General features: G+C 46.7%; 1 protein-coding gene across 4 annotated transcripts in view; it reads right to left on the reverse strand.

The window, feature by feature from the left end:
• The window catches only part of KDM4B (lysine demethylase 4B), a 354,261-nt gene that overhangs the window by 3,373 nt on the left and 334,044 nt on the right, over window positions 1-16,844 (reverse strand). For all 4 annotated transcript variants that reach the window (XM_033955335.1, XM_033955336.1, XM_033955333.1 and 1 more), the window contains exons 18-21: window positions 15,857-16,042; window positions 15,579-15,743; window positions 15,315-15,434; window positions 12,465-12,557 (exon numbers count right to left, since the gene is read on the reverse strand). In XM_033955335.1, coding sequence (XP_033811226.1) covers window positions 12,465-12,557; window positions 15,315-15,434; window positions 15,579-15,743; window positions 15,857-16,042 — 564 coding nt within the window. The remainder of the gene's footprint in view (window positions 1-12,464; window positions 12,558-15,314; window positions 15,435-15,578; window positions 15,744-15,856; window positions 16,043-16,844) is intronic.

Genomic DNA, 16,844 nt, shown 5'->3' on the forward strand with positions numbered 1-16,844 from the left:
ATAGCTCTGTATAGATATTTTGTTTACTTTTTTCCTACATGAATGCTCTTCTGCCCTTACTGTAAACACATAGCATCTTCTCGCTACTATTCTCTTAAGTGCTCAGAACACATGAATCCAACATTTTTTTCTCCTTCTTCCTTCCTAGCATTCAACTGAAGATACAAACATCTTAATCATTCTTCAAGAGCTGGGTTCCTCCTCATGCCCTCTTTTATTCTTAACAATGATTAACTTTTTAATTTTTGCCTGCCCAGTTTGAACATAAAGGATGCTAACATATGTGCTCAAGAAATGTCCTAAGAGAGAAGGCATAGTTTCTGTTGGCTTCCCTAATCTATTCTGTAGCATTTAAAATGAATCCTGGGCCCAAGCTCTCTGACCCATAATTTTTAAACACTGCTAACAGTAATTTTGTAGAGAGATTACAGGTTTTAAATCTGGCAAGAATCAGCCCTGCACTGTCATGTTTTAATGCCAGGTTTCTTCTTGTCTCGATGTAAATGCAACAAGGACTGAAGGTCAGCACATTACTGAACTTGTTTTATTTCCCCTCCATTCAATACTATTTTTAAAATAAATTTGTTGCAGAATTTAGTATGTGTTACACACTGGTGGTACATTGGTGGTATAAACCAAATAAACAAAACATAAGGCTGCTTTTGCTCACTATAGTGAAGACTATAGTAAAATATGCAAAAATACACTCTGGAGAAAAGTCCTCAGAGAGCCAAAGGCAATGAAATATTACGGTAAGTTCTTACCTTTGCTAATCTTCTTTCTTGCAAATCCTCCCTTTATTCTGGGGCCAGTGGTTTATGCATCCCTTGCCGCCAGGCACTGTAGAAAGCCTCAGATGATTGAAGTCTTAACTACTCCCTCTGCTAGCATATCCTGGAGCATGCCCCTTGGATACCAGTCAGTCTTCAAGCAGCCAGGAACATCTACAGAATAAACAAGAAAGAGAGGGAAACGGGGATCTCCCTGCCAAACAAATCAATTCTGCTCATATTAACATATGCAAAACAGCAACAATGAAAACTAGAAAACAGGTTATCAAGTTTCAAGTTTTATTAAAATTTGTTATACCGCCTATAGTAACATCTAGGTGGTGTACAATAATAAAATTATAAAAAATAGAAAACAAATATTAACATTTACCAGTCAGATAGACAGACAAAACAAATAGTAGCACTTACAGGTTGGACAGACAGATATAACATTATTTATGTTAATTACTTTTGATTACAAGGGGTTTGAAGGTTATGAAACATTAGAAACCTGAACGACAAAAACAGCATTATAGGGAGGCACAGCACTGTTAGAAGGGGGCATTAAACCAGGAACCCCCTCCCCCCAAATTTAATGCTAGATCCAGTCAGATGGCACTCTGACTAGAAACTTAAATCCAGCTTACTAATACTCCCAAGGCAGGCGATCAGTAAAACATACACACATAGGGCAGGTTCCTGGAATAAAGGGAGGATTTACAAGAAAGAAGATTAGCAAAGTTAAGAACCTAATCTTTCGTTTTTGTACAATCCCCCTTTATTCCAGAATCAGTGGGATGTAACAGAGTAGTCCTGAAAATATCAGGGTGGGACTAATGAGTTTGCTGCCAATGCTGAGGCACCAAAAGCAGCATGCTGCTTGGCTGCCACATCAATCCTGTAAAACTTGGTGAAGGTGTGCAAGGAGGACCACGTAGTAGCCCTGCAAATCTCATCCAAGGACACCACTGAAGACTTGGCCCAAGAGGAGGAAACCCCTCTGGTAGAATGAGACCGCACCTTGAGGTGGGGCTTTTTTCCTGCCACTAAATAAGCTGCAGAAATGGCCACTTGAATTCATCTTGAAATGGTAGCCTTAGAGGCAGGCTTACCTTTGCGGGCAGGACCCACCAGGACAAACAGGTGGTCCGAGACATGAAACTTGTTGATAACCTCCAAATACCGCAGCAATAAAGCTTGCGCATATCCAGGGACCGCAGCATCCAGTCCTTTGAACTGGAAGGAACTTCCTGATTCATATGGAAGACAGAAACCACTTTCAGAAGGAAGGAAGGAAACGTACGCAAGAGCACTGTGGTATCCGTAATAAGCAAGAAAGGATCCCGACAAGAAAGAGCATGAAGCTCTGAAACTCTTTGAGCCAACGTGACAGACATAAGGAATACTGTCTTGATAGTGAGATCCTTCAAGGACGCCTACTCCAGAGGCTCCTAAGGTGGGCGAGCCAAGGAGGAGAGAACCAGATTCAGATTCCACGTCGGGCAAGGGAGATGCAAAGGAAGCCTCAGATGAACCGCGTCCCATAGAAAACGGACCACATCTGGATGAACTGCAACAGGGCCCAGGCAGGACAGGCCTGCAATCTGAACCCTAGGGAAACCACTGCAAGGCCCTTTATCAGGCCATCCTGCAGAGACTCCAGCACCCGAGGAAATAAGGGAGAAGAAGGATACTCCTTGACGGCTGGTGCACCAAGCCTGGTAGCACCACCAAGCTTTTACATAGGCCGCCACCATGGACTTCTATTTGCTGTGAAGCAATGCAGCTATCATCACATTAGAATAGCCCTGGGCCGTCAAGGCCATGTGCTCAAGAGCCATGCCATAAGACCAAAGCAGTCCAGTCCTGCAGAGCGATCGGCCCCCGTGTGAGGAGACGAGGGTGACAGGGCAAGCTTTCGTGTAGGCTGCCACCATGGACTTACGTTTGCTGTGAAGCAACATAGCTATCACCCTGACAGGGCAATCACAGTCTCCGGCTCCGCCAGAGCCGAACCAGGTCAGCATACCACTGCTGCCTCAGCCAATCGAGAGCCAAGATCACAGACTCCCTGTGCTCTGCTATGCAACACAACAGATGCCCTAACATGGGCCATGGAGGGAAGGCGTAAATAAGACCCTCCTGTGACCAGGGTTGCATCAAAGCATCTAGACCTTCGCTGCTGGCCTCTCAATGACTGTAAAACCGATCGGCCTTCTTGTTCGCCGCGTTCGCCATGAGGCCAAACACTAGTACCCCCATCGGTGCACTATGCACTAGAACGCTCTCGGCGAGAGAGACCACTCTCCGGGGACCAGTGTCTAGCGACTGAGAAAGTCTGCCTGAACGTTGTCCACGCCTGCCACGTGAACCACGGATAGCACTACTAGGTGTCTTTCCACCCAGCAAAACAGCAACTGATCCTCCATGCTCAAGGAGAGACACCTCTTGCCCCCCTGACAATTGACGTAAGCCACCGCTGTGGCATTGTCTGAGAACACTTGATAATAGAGACAACCCTGGAAATGCAGGAGGGCCAGACGAAGCGCCCTCGGTTCCAGGCGACTGATCGATCACTTGCGCTCCAAGAGCACCCACCGGCCCTGCACCGGAACAGACTACCCCCTAGCCGGAGAGACTCGCTTCCGTTGACAGTCACCCAATCTGAAATCCAGAGCAGAAGTCCCCTGGCCAGCAATATGGGACATGACCATGATGCCATGCTGCTGCTTGCCACCACCATCCAAGGCCAGAGAAGGAGCAATGATCAGCCAATTGTCCAGATACAGATGACCAGGACACCCAGAGAGTGGAGATGCGCTGCCACTACCATCATCACCTTGGTGAAGGTCCTGGGCACCATCACCAATTCGAAGGGAAGAGCCATAAAATGAAAGTGCTGCTCCAGGACGTGAAACCACAGAAACTTCCTCTGCGCCGGAAAAATGGGAATATGAAAATACACCTCCGTGATCCAGGGAGGCCAGAAACTCCCCGGTACCACCGAAGCAATGACGAAACGTACCGTCTCCATGCGAAAGCGGAGCACCTTCAGTGCCGTATTGACCGCTTTGAGATCCAGGATTGGGCTCCAATCTTCAGAGCCTTTCTTTGGAACAATGAAGTATATCGAGTATCTCCCCAAACCCAAGTCACCCTTTGGCACGGGCTCGATTGTTGCAAGATCCAACAGTCTGCGGTCCATGGCCTGCACCCAAAGCGCATTCTCAGGGCGGCCTGCAGGGGAATCTAAAAAGTACTTGGAGAGAGGACAGAGAAACTCCAATTTGAAAGCATCGCAGAGTACCTCCAAGACCCAGCGGTTGGATGTGATAGTCTCCCATTCCGCCAGGAAGGCAGACAGCCACCCCCCTGATGCATAGGAGAGGGGCCAGGGGCCTGGCATCAGAACTGTTTCTTAGGGGGAGCTGCTGGACATCTATTTGAGGACAGCTGACAGCCAAACCCCTCGAAACGTGGCCTGGAAGACGAGGGGTATCTCTGTTCTGAGGATGGAGGACCAGATTACTGGTGAGTATGTTGAAACGGATGAAAATTAGAATGCCCCTAACTCCTGGCGGGATGTGACATGTTCCCGGGCAAAGCCTTGGGTTTGCAGTCTTGTACACTTACCATAAGGCCATCCAGACCCTGGCTAAACAGAAGCTGTCCCTTAAAGCGCAACTTGCTTAAGGGGGCCTTAGAGGAGGAATCCCAGACTACTGCCTGATCCACAGCATCTTCCGGGCAGACACCGAATAAGCGTCCAGCTTGGTGAAAACTTTCAATATGTCATATAAGGCATCAGTCAGAAATAAGAGACCTTAGATATAAATACAGTTTATCCCATTTAGGACCTCAGCGGTGCTAACTGTGAGAGAGTTTCAAGCACAGAAGTCTTCATCGATCATAATTTTTTGTATTTTTTCATATAAGTTTAGATTATAGTACTTCATTTAATAAATAAATTTTTGAAAAAAGTACTCATCTCTTTGTTAAAGCATAGCAGGGGTTCTTCACCAACATAGGCTATGTTTCGCCCAGGGGGCTTTATCAAGGTATTTCCCCTTTGTTATGCCGATTCCATGAATACTGCCGGAAAAGTTTTGGCAAACTTTTCCGGCAGTATTCATGGAATCGGCATAACAAAGGGGAAATACCTTGATAAAGCCCCCTGGGCGAAACATAGCCTATGTTGGTGAAGAACCCCTGCTATGCTTCTTTAACAAAGAGATGAGTACTTTTTTCAAAAATTTATTTATTAAATGAAGTACTATAATCTAAACTTATATGAAAAAATACAAAAAATTATGACCGATGAAGACTTCTGTGCTTGTAATCTGTGAATGAAACTCTCTCACAGTTAGCACCGCTGAGGTCCTAAACGGGATAAACTGTATTTATATCTAAGGTCTTTTATTTCTGACTTTTGAAATTAACCTTAGTAAAACAGATATTTACTGCCTTATAAAACTGTACTTTGATATAAAGCATCAGCCATATAATCCACTCCGGAGATGAGACAGTCCAAATCACACAGCACCACAGTGTCAGGGTCATGGCGTAGTTTGGAGTGACATGAACAAGCAACGAAGGACGAGGCTGTCGCTGCCTTCACACAGGCCACAACCAAAGCAAACAGGCGTTTAAGGATAAAATCCACAAATCTGTCCTGAACATCTTTCAGGACCACCCCTCCATCAATAGGGAGGGAAGTACACTTGGTGACCTGAGCCACAGCTGAATCAACCTTCGGAGAAGCAAAGCGCTTGGTAAAACTGACCATCATGGGATAAAGCCTCACCATGGCCCGAGTGCATTTCAAGGGACTCCTCTGGGTTATCCTAAATCTCTGACAGGATACGAACCACATTGGGGTTATTAGGAAAGAAGGCAGTTAGCGGCCTCTGATCACCCATGAGAGAACATTCCGTATGGACCAGCTGAACCGGCAGCAGCTTTAATTCCTGCAGAGAATCTGTAATGAGGTCCTCCAGACTGTGGGATCGTCAGCCAGGTCCCACACAGATCTTGATTGCGGAGCTCTGCCAGATTTGCCACATCTGTGGACGCTGTCGAACCTCCCTGCAAAAGCAGAGGGATCAAGAGAGTGCCTGATGCAACTGCGGGCATCACCCTTTTCCGCTCCAGGGTCCCACTGGGGAGGGGTAGGGCATACAGGGAAACCACCCAAACCTCCCTTTTTAAGACTCCTCAAAATCGCTAAAACAGGCTATCAGTCTGTTACTCACTGTTCCATTGTGCAGTATGGGAGAAACTGCAGACAATGCTGGAACAGCATGTAAGGAGATCTAAAGCCTCAGGAAGCTGGAAAGCTTGATTTCAAGTCTTCTGACTGTCTCACCAGCATGACCACCATGGAAGGTGACCTCCGCCACCCTCGGATACGTCTTGCAACCAACCTGGTGGAGGCACGCAGTCCAACGCTGATCCCGGTCGTGCCTCCACGGAACTACTCAACCTGCACCATACCCACTAGCAAACAAACCTGGGGTGAGCTAGCACCAGATCCTGGAGCCCTGATCTGACCTGAAGGCTGTCCAGGGGGCTTACTGCAGTGCAGGGAACCCCCCAGAAGCAGACATTCTCCAACAGTCTGCGATTTCCTACTGCAAGGATGTCCCTGCAGGGAATCTCCACAGCACGAAGGCAAACCCACAAAGGAAATACCGAAAAAAATACTGAAAACTGGCAAAAGAATCACGTGCAGAAGAGATATCTCCTACAGGCTGGCTTGTAGGAAATTAAGACTGGTATCAAAAGGGCATGCTCCAGGATATGCTAACAGAGGGAGGAGTTAAGACGTCAATCATCTGAGTCTTCCTACAGTGCCAGGCGGCAAGGGATGCATAAACCACTGGTCCTGGAATAAAGGGGGATTGTACAAGAACTCACATGTATTCATTATGTATACTGCACTAAAATGAAGCCTTGATCAATTAGTCCCTAGTCAAAAACCTCTACCATATCATCTAGCGGTGGCTAGATGTGGTGTATTTAGATTTTAGCTAAGCCTTCGACAGTATTCTACACAGGCATCTAAATAAATAAGCTGAGTGCCCTCAGTTTGGGCTCCAAAGTGATGGAACTGGTTGAGTGAAAGGCAACAGAGGGTAGTGGTCAACGGAGATTGCTCTGAGGAAAGGGATGTTACCAGTGGCATACCTCAAGGTTCAGTTCTTGGGCCTTTTCTTTTTAACATTTTTTTAAGTGATATTGCTGAAGGGCTGTCGGGTAAGATTTGCCTCTTTGTGGCAATAGAGTACACCCCCCTGATGGTGTGAACAACATGAGGAAGGACCTAGCAAAACTTGAAGAATAGTCTGAAATTTGGCAGCTAAGATTTAATGCTAAGAAATACAAGGTTGCTCATTTGGGCTACAAAAACCCAAGTTAACAGTAGAGGGGGTGAAGAATTTTTGTGTATGAAAGAGGAGCGGGACTTGGGTGTGATAGTATGTGATGATCTTAAGGAAGTCAAACAGGTTGAAAATGCAACTGTGAAAGCTAGAAGGGATACTAGGGTACATAGGGAGAGGTATGTCCCTGATAAGACTCTGGTGAGACTTCATTTAAGAATATTGTGTGCAATTCTGGAGATCACACCTTCAAAAAGATATAAAAAGGATGGAGTCAGTTCAGAGGAAGGCTACTAAAATGGTCGGTGGTCTTCATCATAAGGCATATAGGGACAGACTTAAAAATTTCAATACTTTGGAGGAATGGCAGGAGATGGGAGAAATGATTGAGACATTTAAGTACCTATATGGCATAAATGCGCATGAGGCGAGTCTCTTTCATTTGAATGGAAGCTCTGGAATGAGAGGGCATAGGATGACATTAAGAGGTGACAGGCTAAAGAGTAATCTAAGGAGATACTTTTTTACAGAAAGGTTGGAAGATGTGTGGAATAGTCTCCTAGTAGAGGTAGTGGATACAGACTGTGTTTGAATTCAAGAAAGAATGGGACACACATGTAGGATCTCTTAGGGAGAGTAGGAGATAGTGGATGCTACGGATGGGCCATTTGGCCTTTATCTGCATCATGTTTCTATGTTTAACTCAATACTGATCCTGACGGAACTCATTTCACCTGTGGCTTCTTCAGATGATCAAAAAAGTCCTAAAATTGTGTTCTCCCATTGGCTTTACTTTTACATGCTGTACCCATGGAAAAACACAATTTATGCACAGTTTTTGGATCCCCTGAAGAAGCCATGGGCGAAACAAGTTCCCGTTGGGATCAGTGCTTGACACAGTGTCCTATTAGCCTCCACTTTATATGATTTGTATTCACAATATTTAACATTTGATATTGATCATATGTTACATGATATGATAGAAGTTTTTGATTAATGATTGAAGTTGGTACCTTTTAAAGCAATGCTAGTCCTGAATACATAATGGACATATGTGTTGCCTTTAGATCTCTGAGGTCTTTTTCTCCATTGTGCATTTTTGCACGATGGAGGAAACATGTTCAGGAATCGCTAAATTTTGCATTTTGCTTTATGTCTTCAATGGTGTTGAATTGCTTTCCTTTCAGCGTGGATTTAAGTTTAGGAAACAAGAAGTCAGCAGGGGCCAAGTCAGGAGAGTAAGGTGGCTGGGGAAGAATTGTCATTGAGTTTCTTGTGCAAAATTCATAAATTTTGACGCATTCAAAATACCTTCCATGACTTGTGACATGTTCCCCATAAGCCATTTTCAACATTTCATAAGTTTCTATAGCGGTCTTACCCAATTTAAAAACAGAATTTCACACTGTAGCACTGCTCATTGAAGTCGCACATGATGAAAAATAGCTGTTAATGAAAACACACTTTCACAAAAACTGGTGAAGCTCAGAGATGAAAACAGGTATCAACAAATGGAAAAAAAGGAGGTTATTCATGAGGTTTCAAGCTATTCAACGTCACCTAGCACGTCTCAAAAGAACTTCCTGATTGCTATTTGTGCTAACCCTAGACCCACTCATATGAGACATTTATGCAATGCCAACCATACAGAGGATTCGTATAGGTGATACTACATTTAAGTTGTCAGCCTTTGCAAACGATATTTTAGTACATCTAGCAGATCCTCAGCCTCCTTGCACGCCTTATTGGAAATAATCAAAGAATATGGAGATTACGCTGGGTTTCGATTAAACTTGGAGAAATCCGAAGCGTTGGCCTCCTCGGCGGAGGTCCAAGCCCTTTGGGGGAATCGGCTCCTGCTGACTTGGGCGACAGGGCAGTTTGTTTATCTGGGGGTTTTGATGTCCATGAAGGTCCATACTCTCTATCGTATCAATGTAGATAAGCTACAGCAGCAAACAGCACTCTTGTTGGATACTTGGAAGGATCTCGCTACTGGGTCGCGCTAGTTTGGTTAGGATGCTTATTTTCCCAAAGTGGCTGTATGCGCTGCAGACTCTCCCATTGCAACTGACTGGGAATGATTTGCGTCGTGGCGGGGGTGGGGGGTGGGGGGGGGCTGGATTTGTCAGATGTCCAGGCTGCACTAGGGAAACTATAGCAAAACCTGAAAATCAAATTCTTCATCTATGCTGACAACATTACCATAATCTTTCACCTAACCAGCGTAACTCCTGAGACGAAAAGTCACCTGGCATCTATCCTCAAGCAAATCGAACTATGGATGTCCAACTTCAAATAAAACCAAATTCAGATAAAACCAAATTCTTCCTGGCCAGTCCAGACTCATCAATCTCCTTGAACGGTCAAGTCTTTCCCATCACAGATTCCATAAAAATTCTCAGAGTAACACTAGACCACAACCTCACCTTTGAATCTCATACTGACCTACTAGTCAGAAAATCCTTCTCCGCCCTTTGGAAACTAAGAACCATCAGAAAATACTTCGATGCACCCTTATTCCGCTTACTGGTGCAATCCTCCATCCTGAGCTTGCTTGATTACTGCAACATTATTTACCTGGGATCCTTAAAAAAAAAACCATTCAAAGACTACGTATCATCAAAAATTCGGCAATTCGACTGATCTTTGGGTTGAAAAATGGGAACACATAACTCCCTACTACCAAAAACTCCACTGGCTGCTCCTGGAGGCAAGAGTGCTGTTCAAATTTGCCTGCCTCTGTTATAAATCCATCCATGGTTTGGCCTCCTTATACATGGTCCCCCATTTTACCTTAGATTGTCCATCCAAACCCACTCGCAGAGCTCATCTCTTCAGCCATCCAACTCTAAAGGCCTGCCGTTACAAAAGATACCTGAACAGAACTCTAGCCTTCCAAGCAGGTCATCTAAATGATTGGCTGAGCAATATTTTCTCGCGCTCCTCATCATACCTAAACTGCTGAAAATTATTAAAAACTAATCTATTTAACCGATTTGTAGCCTAAGACACCTTACCCTACCCTTGCTCCCCAAGACCTCCCTCCATACCTTCCTTCCCGATCTCCTTACTTTGACCCTTATTGTACCAGTTCCTTGCTTACATATATTAATTGTATCTGTATCTGCTGATTGTACCCATTCGCTGATTGTCCAGCCCTTCTTTATTGTAAACCGCCTAGAACTATTACGGCTTTGGCAGTATATAAGAAATAAATTATTATTATTATTATGCGTGTTTGCTAACACACTTGGGGGACTGGGTGAATCAGACTAGTTGCTATACCCCTCTTTCAATGAAACGGGAGTTTTTTGCTCCATTTAATGTGCTTGCGTTGCTTCATAGTCCCAGGAGTATAATTCCTGCTCAATTCAGAGCAAGTGTTTTATTTTGTTCTCTGCAAGATGCTTGGTGATGGTTTCTGAAATGCTTGGGGACCCAAGGGTCACTGATGTCTTGCCATTAAGGGGCAATCCAGCCTTTCAGCCGGGCTGGCAGCCAGGGGTTTATTTGTCATGAGAAGCAAGAGGTATTTCCAGGTTGGAACACCTCCTGGGGGAGGAGGGGAGTAACTGTCCCGTGTTGACTTGCAGGTAGTGGTGGGAGATACCTAGGGAGCGCAGTTTGCATGTCATCAAGTGGAGCATTAGTGGGATCCCTCAACAGAGCACAATTGGGTAAACATATGGGGGCTAGATTGCGGGGGGTTTTCTCCCGGGAGGAGGATACCCCCCTATCGGAATCACAAATTCATAACAGTTTGCAGGTTTTACAGTCCCATAAAGACTATCTAACTATTCGGGGTAGATGGGAGATGGAATTACAGGTTAATTTTGGACACTGGGATATTGCCCGCTCTCTTCGAGCGATGCCGGGGGTGACCCCGTGTGCTTGGTTGCGGGAAACGTATTATAGGGTGACATTACGAGCCTATTATACTCGCAAACAATTATATTACTGTGGAGGTCTCCCTACACAAGTATGTCACAAGTGTGAACAAGGGGAGCACACCTTGGGACATGCATTTTGGTCCTGTCCAGCCTGATATGTTTCTGGGGGGGTTTCTTTTTGTACATTATGCATCTGATATAACCGTTTACCAGTCAGAGTGGGGGGAAGGATGATGGATGGCCCACTCCAGGGCCCATAAGAGTCCAGGCCCTGGTGTGCTTTGTTTTGCTTAGGGACCTAGGTCTGTTAGTGGGGAATAGGTGGGTAGGTAATTTTTGCATTTTATGTATAAAACTGATGACTGTTTCTCTTTGCTGCTGCTGATGTTCCTTTGTTTCTTTCTCGACTTTGATATGTATAATCTGTTTAAGATTGTTTCGCTATTTTCATCAATAAAATTGTTTGAACATAAACTCATTAAAAAAAAAAGAACTTCCCGTTGGCGCGCAATTCAAACTGTCCTGGAACTTTTTGTATATTTTCCTATAATCTTCACTATAGTGAGCAAAAGCAGTCTGCTGTTTTGTTTGTTTGCTTTTGACTTATGTTAAACCTCCACACACTGTACCTGCCCCCCCCTGGCGCTTATACTCCTGTCTACTCATAAGCCAAGCCAAATGCACTGGCTGACAAGCTAACTGCTATGACTTACCTGAAGCATGTCCAGGCTGAAAACCCACTTTTTTTGAGGCTGCAAATAAATCCTAATCCTACCACATATTAGTTCCCTATCCCTTCCACCCCATCAGCCACCTTCTTAGTCCTCACATGAGCGACATGTATAGATTCCTCCCTTTTTTGTCCTGTATGTCTGTCATAATTAGATTGTAAGCTCTTGCGACTGTCTCGTGTGTTTAATGTACAGCACTGTGTGTGCCTGGTAGCACTATAAAAATAATAAATAATAACAATAGTAGTAGTAGTGTCGCCTCTTTTACTTCTCATTTATCTGGACTGGTCTGGAATGGATGATAAAGAAAATGATTTTATGTATTTTCCAGGTAACTGAACCCTGAACATAATAACAAGAGGGCCTCATGTGAATGGCAGAGGTATCCGAATGCTGCTTTATTTATCTCTCTACCCTCTCAATACACAGGTAATATCAACTTCACAGGTCAGTCAAAACTTGAAAGGAACTCATTTTTGAGACTATCCTCTCTAGCCACCCTAGTCTTGTGACTGCAGGCATCATACAACTTTCTCTCCCTCCTGTGGATCAGAGTGCACTCCCTCCCCAACATACCAAGGTTTCAAATTTATAAGTTTTGGAAAGGAATGTTGCGGGTGAACTAGAATATATGCAGTGAGAAAATACATGAAGAAATCTGCATCTATAATAAATAAAGAATGCACCCACCAGTCGAGATTTCACTCTTTTGGGAAGCTGTTCCATCAATGTAAAGATATCACTTCGTTTTACCATTAATTGAAAGCCATCCTCAAACTCCACCTGCATATTGAGAAAACCAGTCATTCTGCGTTATCAACTCCTGGTCTTGGGGACTTCTCATTCGCTTGACAAAAACTTGAGCAAAATCAGATCGTTACCCTTTGATTGCCTACTTGCCTGCATAAGAAAGTTTTTGTGGATGCCAAAATAGGAGTGAAACTTTTTTTATTTTTTTCATTTCAGTATTACAAGTGTATTAGTCTGACTAGAAGCAGCCATAGAAGTGGCGATTCCCCCTTATTTATTTGTGACTTGGTATTTGCATACAAATACCTTATAGTCATAAAATTCCAGTCATAAAATTATATGTTTTGTATGTTTCAATCAGCTAAATAGAATTACCGTATTTTCACGCATATAACGCGCGCGTTATACGCGTTTTTACCTACCGCGCATACCCCTCGCGCGTTATATGCGTGAGCGCGGTATACAAAAGTTTTAAAACATAGTTCCCACCCCGCCCGACGCCCGATTCACCCCCCCAGCAGGACCGCTCGCACCCCCACCCCGAACGACCGCTCGCACGCACTCCCACCCGCACCCGCATCCACGATCGGAGCAAGAGGGAGCCCAAGCCCTCTTGCCCGGCCTACTCCCCGACGTCCGATACATCCCCCCCCCTGGCAGGACCACTCGCACCCCCACCCCGAAGGACCGCCGACTTCCCGACAATATCGGGCCAGAAGGGAGCCCAAACCCTCCTGGCCAGACCGCTCGCACCCCCACCCCGAACGACCGCTCGCACGCGCTCCCACCCGACCCGCATCCACGATCGGAGCAAGAGGGAGCCCAAGCCCTCTTGCCCGGCCGACTCCCCGACGTCCGATACATCCCCCCCCCCCCCGGCAGGACCACTCGCACCCCCACCCCGAAGGACCGCCGACTTCCCGACAATATCGGGCCAGAAGGGAGCCCAAACCCTCCTGGCCACGGCGACCCCCTAACCCCACCCCGCACTACATTACGGGCAGGAGGGATCCCAGGCCCTCCTGCCCTCGACGCAAACCCCCCTCCCTCCAACGACCGCCCCCCCCCCAAGAACCTCCGACCGCCCCCCCAGCCGACCCGCGACCCCCCTGGCGACCCCCACGACCCCCCCACCCCCCTTCCCCGTACCTTTGGTAGTTGGGCCAGAAGGGAGCCCAAACCCTCCTGGCCACGGCGACCCTCTAACCCCACCCCGCACTACACATTACGGGCAGGAGGGATCCCAGGCCCTCCTGCCCTCGACGCAAACCCCCCTCCCCCCCAACGACCGCCCCCCCAAGAACCTCCGACCGCCCCCCAGCCGACCCGCGATCCCCCTGGCGACCCCCATGACCCCCCACCCCCCTTCCCCGTACCTTTGGTAGTTGGCCGGACAGACGGGAGCCAAACCCGCCTGTCCGGCAGGCAGCCAACGAAGGAATGAGGCCGGATTGGCCCATCCATCCTAAAGCTCCGCCTACTGGTGGGGCCTAAGGCGCGTGGGCCAATCAGAATAGGCCCTGGAGCCTTAGGTCCCACCTGGGGGCGCGGCTTGAGGCACATGGGCCCAACCCGACCATGTGCCTCAGGCCGCGCCCCCAGGTGGGACCTAAGGCTCCAGGGCCTATTCTGATTGGCCCACGCGCCTTAGGCCCCACCAGTAGGCGGAGCTTTAGGATGGATGGGCCAATCCGGCCTCATTCCTTCGTTGGCTGCCTGCCGGACAGGCGGGTTTGGCTCCCGTCTGTCCGGCCAACTACCAAAGGTACAGGGAAGGGGGGTGGGGGGGTCGCCAGGGGGGTCGCGGGTCAGCTGGGGGGGCGGTCGGAGGTTCTTGGGGGGGGGCGGTCGTTGGGGGGGAGGGGGGTTTGCGTCGAGGGCAGGAGGGCCTGGGATCCCTCCTGCCCGTAATGTAGTGCGGGGTGGGGTTAGGGGGTCGCCGTGGCCAGGAGGGTTTGGGCTCCCTTCTGGCCCAATTACCAAAGGTACGGGGAAGGGGGGTGGGGGGGTCGTGGGGGTCGCCAGGGGGGTCGCGGGTCGGCTGGGGGGCGGTCGGAGGTTCTTGGGGGGGGGCGGTCGTTGGGGGGAGGGGGGTTTGCGTCGAGGGCAGGAGGGCCTGGGATCCCTCCTGCCCGTAATGTAGTGCGGGGTGGGGTTAGGGGGTCGCCGTGGCCAGGAGGATTTGGGCTCCCTCCTGGCCCGATATTGTTGGGGAGTCGGCGGTCCTTCGGGGGGGAGGGATGTATCGGACGTCGGGGGGGGGCATCAGGCTTTCAGGATGGGGACAGACCTTCAAGGGGGGACAGTGCACGGAAGTCAGGGGGGGTGAACGGAGTGTCGGGACAGCGCACGGAAAGTCAGGGCGGGCGAAAGGAGCGTCGGGCAGCATGCGCGGTATACCCGTGAGCGCGGTATACCAAAGTTTTTGTACATATCATCGTGATTTCTGCGCGCTATATCCGTGTGCGCGTTTTATACGGGTGCGCGTTATTTGCGTGAAAATACGGTAGATATTAAAAAAAGGAAAACCCCCACCTAATCTGTTCTACAAAATCTACATATCATTCGAAACAAGGATATCAGCAAAATGTATGCAATAGCAACAGAAGAAAGTAGTTTACTCAGGAAATTGGCATATGAAAATCCGTGCAGGGAAAAGAGCTAGAAGGCAGGATAGGAACAGACTAGAAATATGAAATACCAGAAATAAATTAGAGAGATGAGAGGATGAAATGTCGAAGTGCTGATCAATGTACAAGAGAAGTGTGATGGTCCAAACTTCTTCCTTACCTGATAGACATGACTAATCTGGGCTGCAATGAACTTGCCATTATAGAGATTTCCATCAGCCCATTGGAGCCGCACAAGCTCTCCCTCTGATGGTGGTCCATGTTTGACACAATCTCGACTCTTAAATACAAAAATGAGCCTATGAAAACTTATCAGACTGAATGGCTAACTTATAGTCAGAAAACTGCCCTGAACAAAATTTAAACCACAATCTCTTTGAGGTCACATTAACACATGCTTGTATCATCATCAAGAAGTACTCACCATGATGCTCTCTGGATACACATTATCACTGTATGAGCCATCTTCAAAGTTTACTTCGTAGAAGGTTTGTGTTGCCATTCCAATCACTTTGCACCTATAGTAAAGACCATTTCGATTCTTGCTGATCACTGTCTGACCCAAGGAAACTTCCTTCATTAGCTGGACCTGGAAAAGAGAAAAGGATGAGTCAAACTTCCTGAAGGATACATGGGGAAAACTAAGAGAAAACAGCACAATAGCTAATGAAAGTCTTCCAATGAGTGAAGCACTATACTTACATTCTGACTAGCTGCTTTGTGCTTAAAGCAAGTGATGGACACAACATAGGGCCAATCATCTGGCTCCATGGAAATCCCAGCAGAATGTGCACAGGTGACATGAAATGATGTAGAGCAGTGGTCAACTGAACACTGAATGCAGGCACCAGACACTTTCTTTGTTCGCTTCCAGCAGTAAACACATTTCTAAGAAAAACACAAGATTGTGAATAAAGGATTTACATGCTTGATCAAGAAATCTCCAAGTACACCTGGGTACATTGTTTACACGTTACATCTAAGTGGGAAGCTCTCTTTGGCATGAATTAAGCTCACCAGTAAATCTGAGTAAGAGATAATATTCCACATACCTTGTAGGCGTGAGGTTCATTCCTGCCATGATATGTGGAAAACTAACTAAACACCCAGAGTTTTTGGGGGGAGTGGGGGAGGAAGGTTTGCACATGAGGTGGTTCATTGTGTAGCATCTTGAGGAGCTGTGAGAAAGTACTGAACCAGGTAGTCTGGATATGGTCTCTTATATACATTTCTACAAATGGGTTATTGTTCTGCCTTGGATTACATGATTTGACACTGTGGCATATACTGTACGTGGGAAAAACCTCATCATTCACTGAAAAGTCACTTGGGGAAAGTAAAATCCAATCAGTAAGATTATTGCATAATTTAGGTTTGCTGCAAAGCATGAAATCATACAGTAAGGAAGGAGGAGAAGAGCTTGAAGCATTTTCTGCACAGGACTATTCAACTTGGCACTACTCATATTACTAGCACTCTAAAGATAACCTTCAAACAAATCCAATGACATTCTGAAGACACTTAGCCTGGAAATTTCAAATGGATAGAATGTTAAGTCAGTGATAGGGAATCATATATAAGCTCAGGTGCCATAAATGTCTTTGAACAAGGTCAGCAAGGTATCTTACAATAGCCTTCACATTTCATTTGGACTTTGTTTTAACAATTGTCTTATTTCAGCTCAGAAATA

Source organism: Geotrypetes seraphini, chromosome 8 (assembly GCF_902459505.1).
Source record: "Geotrypetes seraphini chromosome 8, aGeoSer1.1, whole genome shotgun sequence".
NCBI classification, from domain to species: domain Eukaryota; kingdom Metazoa; phylum Chordata; class Amphibia; order Gymnophiona; family Dermophiidae; genus Geotrypetes; species Geotrypetes seraphini.